This window comes from Palaemon carinicauda, chromosome 1 (genome assembly GCF_036898095.1).
Source record: "Palaemon carinicauda isolate YSFRI2023 chromosome 1, ASM3689809v2, whole genome shotgun sequence".
In the NCBI taxonomy this organism is placed as follows: domain Eukaryota; kingdom Metazoa; phylum Arthropoda; class Malacostraca; order Decapoda; family Palaemonidae; genus Palaemon; species Palaemon carinicauda.
The window spans coordinates 301,585,476-301,590,475 of record NC_090725.1 but is presented as its reverse complement, the minus strand read 5'-3'; the positions used below and the strand labels follow the sequence as shown (position 1 = coordinate 301,590,475).

Genomic DNA, 5,000 nt, shown 5'->3' with positions numbered 1-5,000 from the left:
CTTTAGCTACTAATATTTCTTAGAAATATCCTTAATATTGTAACAAAATCGAGTGTAGCCTTCTATAGAGCATAACTTTAGTCAATAATTATTCATTTTATGATAAATTTCATGTAAAAATAATAATATTTCACACATAAATACACACACACACAAGATTCGAGTTGAAACTACAAGTGCACTCACGGTGCTAATGCCGGTGCATACTTTAGATCCAGATAATGAAAGTAATAGATTCATCGAGGAACGATGTCATGCACCTCAACAGCTAATTACCATGACAACAGGCTAAGCAAAAATACAGATGTCTTGAATGATTATCCATGTTCAAGTAAAATAACGGTTTATTTTAGTCAGTGGCGTAGCCAGGGGTGTCTTGGGGAGGGGGGGGGGTTGGCAAGCATGGGATAAGGTCCTATTTGAAGGGGGCAGCCCTATGCGAGGCCCAAAGGGCCGAAGTCCTGCGGCAGGGGGGGGTCTGTTAGCCAGCAGTTTTGAGACAAGGCTTGTAATATTGGTTGTAGTGTGATGAACTGTTTTAATAATAGTCACTTCCAATCAAGACTATGTATTTAAATAAATTACGAAATTGGATAGTGGAGTTGGGAGTATAAGATTTGTTACCTAACACATTCGTATTCCTCCGCTATTAATTTTGTCTTGCAAGCATCACTAGCAGTAACTTATCCACATAATTTGCAATAGGATTCAAGTTTCAATTGTACAATTTTCAGCAGCACCATTTTACATGTATTTTTTCCCTACGACCATATCCAAATTTACTGTTTTTATTTAATTAGTAACAAACAAGTGTAAATTATTGTACGATTTCTGACCCCATCTAGTGTGTATTAAATAACACATGTAGATATCAGTGTTGAGGGCTCTGTATAACTTACAGACTTTGATCGCATAACATAGATGTACAATCATTTCAGTACAGAGATTAAAATAATTGATGTGAAAACTTCAATTTCTGAGGGGGGGGGGGCAAGAAGACCCCTCTCAAGGGGGGGGGAGGGGGGGGGGGCAAGATTTTCCCCACCCGCTTGGCTACGCCAATGGTTTTAGTACAACGAGTTATAAAGGTAGGTCTAGATCAGTTTGATAAGATTCATCTGCAAATATGATCTTTCTTTCTCTGCATCTTCATTTGTCAATTTGAATCTTCGTTTCCAAGGTAATGTATGATTTTAACAAATGTTCATGTTAATAAGGAGGTTGTGTATTGAAATTAAGGTGGTCTTACTCACGGTCCCTGGCGGGGATCGATCTGCTGCCATGGGAATGCTGGGCGAACAAGTTACCACTGCACTAGCACAGGAAGAGAAGTAATAAATAAATACTTACAAATGATCTTTCCAATCCAACCGGGTGAAATGCCCTCTGCCCTTCTCGAAGAGATAATTCTCCACCCAACAGCTTCCGGCCAAATCTTCGTAGGACACGAAGAATCTCTCAATCTCGTACCATCGGCCTAGGAACTGGGAAAGCAAGAACATTTACAGTAAATAACAAGAGGAAAACCAAATTCAATCTACTTGACCTTAATATTTATCACGACTTTCCTCGTAAGCTTCGCTTTTCAAAAGATTCGTTTGCAACCAGACATGTGAGGGGGATGGAGCGTGATTAATGAAAGAGCAAATGAATACTAAGCTTTAAGATGACGTTGCTATACATTCATATTCTCTCTCTCTCTCTCTCTCTCTCTCTCTCTCTCTCTCTCTCTCTCTCTCTCTCTCTCTCTCTCTCTCTCTCTCTCTCTCTCTCTCTCTCTCACAAACCCACACAAATGCTTACACGTACAAACTAAGGGACATTCGAGTACACACATCCATATATATATATATATATATATATATATATATATATATATATATATATATATATATATATATATGTATATATATATATATATATATATATATATATATATATATATATATATATATATATATATATTATATATGTATATATATATATATGGATATATATATATATACATATATACATGTGTGTAAATACATATATATATATATATATATATATATATATATATATATATATATATATATATATATATATATATATATATATATATATACAGAGAGAGAGAGAGAGAGAGAGAGAGAGAGAGAGAGAGAGAGAGAGAGAGAGAGAGAGAGAGAGAGAGAGAGAGTCAAAATCAAAGTCAATAAAAAAAATCGTTATTCCATTATAAAAGAGAGAGACTGCAAACTTACCCTCTTCGGCTGGAAATCCTTCAAAGGCGGGATGTCAGGACAGGGACCTCGGAAGAAGACTTGTCCTGTTGTCATTTGGTTTAGAGTCATCAATAGAAACAATGAAGCAACGAGGTTTGTTTTGTGCCATTGATGAGTTGTAGCTATCAATCTTTGTAATCTATAAAAGAGAGAAGAACGATGAATATTAAACATATGGTGAACACATACGTGTACACTTATATACATACACTTATAGGCCTATACTTATACTGTATATATGCACACACACACACACACACACACATATATATATATATATATATATATATATATATATATATATATATATATATATATATATATATATATATATATTCTTTCTTTCATTGTACACCTTGAAGGGGTACCTTTGGCTATTCTTGTATTGGTAAATTTTATAGTAAATTATTTTTTTCCAAGACAGTTTATTAGTTTAATTGTGATAAAATCTTTTGAAAATTACCTCTGATTTTGAAATGTGATGTCTTATTTTTCTCTGTAGGTAAATTTAATGGTAAAAGTCACGTAAATATTTGTGCCTACTTATGCAAGATGTTCAAGGAAGAAATCCAACACATAGTAGTCCCATAATAATGCTAGATTTGTAACTTTTAATTCTGAATAAATTATGGGGAATAGGAGTGGGGTTTTTGTTGAAGTGATACTGCATTATTGGTCAGGGTAAGGATAGGGGGCCTACAAAGGTCAAAGCCATCTATCTGACCCAGGTAAGTAAGGACCATGTGCCCAGAATAGGTCTTTGGTTACAATCTATGTTTGTATTCTACTTGTTATATCCTTCTACTCTCGCACAAACCACAGTTAGCTCCCAATTAAATTTTTAAGGAAATTACTATAACAAGTGAACGAGTGCTGGATATTTTTACACTTTTCTATCAATGCGTAATCAAAGACAGTTTACTGAATTTGATGATAAATGGGAGTAGTGGTATAACAAATTACGTATCAATATTGATAGTGGGAGAGCAGAACCCTTGAGAAAGTCTTTTTATATGGAGAAGATCAAAGAGGGAGTCAGAAAATTGGACCATTTCATGGCGAGATTTGAAGGATTATCATATGGTGAGAAGAGGGCATTGGAAAGGTCACATCAGGTAACCGGCTCCTTAATGTAGGGATAACAATTGGAAAGAATATTTGATCGGCTTAAAACCATTGTTTTTTTTTTTTTACAGGGGAGTATATTGGCTCCAAAGATTGAATAAGATCGCCTACTAAAATATTATTATTATTATTATTATTATTATTATTATTATTATTATTATTATTATTATTATTATTATTATTATTATTATTATTATTATTAATGGCTAAGCTACAACCCTAGTTTGAAAATCAAGATGCTATAAGCCCAGGGGCTCCAACTGGGAAAATGGCCCAGTGAGGAAAGGAAACAAGGAAATATAAAACATTCTAAGAATAGTAACATTAAAATAGATATCTTTAACAAAATAAATGAAAGAGAAATAAGATAGAATAGTGTGCCCGAGTGTACCCTCAAGCAAGAGATCTATAACTCAAGACAGTGGAAGACCATGGTACAGAGGCAATGGCACTACCCAGGACTAGAGAACAATGGTTTGATTTTGGAGTGTCCTTCTCTTAGAAGAGCTGCTTACCATAGCTATAGAGTCCATTCTACCCTTACCAAGAGGAAAGTGGCCACTGAACAATTAGTGCAGTAACCCCTTGGTCGAAGAATTGTTTGGTAATCTCAGTGTTGTCAGGTGTATGAGGACAGTGGAGAATATGTAAAGAATAGGCCAGATTATTCGGTGTATGTATAGGCAAAGAGAAAATGAACCGTAACGAGAGAGAAGGATCCAATGTAGTATATTGAGACAGTTAAAGCACCCCAAAACTCTCAAGCGGTAGTATCTCAGCGGGCGGATGATGCCCTGGCCAACCTACTACCTAGAACTAGAAGAAGAAGAAGCCTATTGTTTACTTGTAACAGTGTTTTTGGGAGAGTGAAATTGTGTTACCGCTGACGTGTTTGTTTCTTTTGTGTTTGGACGCTGTTCTCCCTTTTATTTGTATGGATTAATTATTAGCTGGAATTTTGAACTGATTAAGAGCTCCCAAGTAATTTTGAATAAGTTTCCTGACGTTGTTTTACAAAAGTCATTTAGTCTCCCCGCCGTCACAAGAAAACGTCTCTCACAGGTGAGCTGGAACCTTTACGAAATTTAGCATCATAATTACACTGTAATTTTATCTGTTTTGGTAATTTTTATTTATTTCACTCTCTATTCTGTATATAACTATTATTACTCATGCGAAATGATTAAAATATCACCGAAATGATAACGTACATGATTGGTATACGCAGCACAAACATGTGGCCTACTGGGATGGGTAGGCTAGGTGTATTTGCAAACGATGTGAACATCCACGGATTCAAGACCATTTCAGGGACGTATTATAAATTACAATTACTTATGATACTTCAATTTCATTGTAAGATACATTGATTTCTAGCGTAGCCACCATCTCTTTGGGTAGGTGAAGATACGGCCCCCTAGGTTAGGTGGAAATTTTGTATATTATTACATCGTGTGACTTCGCACAAGAAATATATGATTTCCTATAGCAAATAACGAGATTTAACCGATTTTGATGACCATTTCAATCGCAAACAAACAGATCAACCAATTCGGTTAGTTATAAGTTGACGAATTGGTTGATGTTATTACGGATGAAATGAATGAG

The 5,000-nt window shown here is 35.1% G+C and overlaps 2 protein-coding genes across 2 annotated transcripts in view; one reads left to right on the top strand and one right to left on the bottom strand.

Annotated features, from left to right (window-relative positions):
- The window catches only part of LOC137645371 (apolipoprotein D-like), a 19,270-nt gene that overhangs the window by 5,752 nt on the left and 8,518 nt on the right, over positions 1–5,000 (bottom strand). The window contains exons 2-3 of the mRNA XM_068378181.1: positions 2,247–2,406; positions 1,351–1,484 (exon numbers count right to left, since the gene is read on the bottom strand). Coding sequence (XP_068234282.1) covers positions 1,351–1,484; positions 2,247–2,406 — 294 coding nt within the window. The remainder of the gene's footprint in view (positions 1–1,350; positions 1,485–2,246; positions 2,407–5,000) is intronic.
- LOC137645360 (heme-binding protein 2-like) overlaps positions 4,302–5,000 on the top strand; it is a 95,253-nt gene continuing 94,554 nt past the window's right edge. Inside the window, exon 1 of the mRNA XM_068378176.1 lies at positions 4,302–4,454. The gene's annotated coding sequence lies outside the window, so the exon portion shown is untranslated. The remainder of the gene's footprint in view (positions 4,455–5,000) is intronic.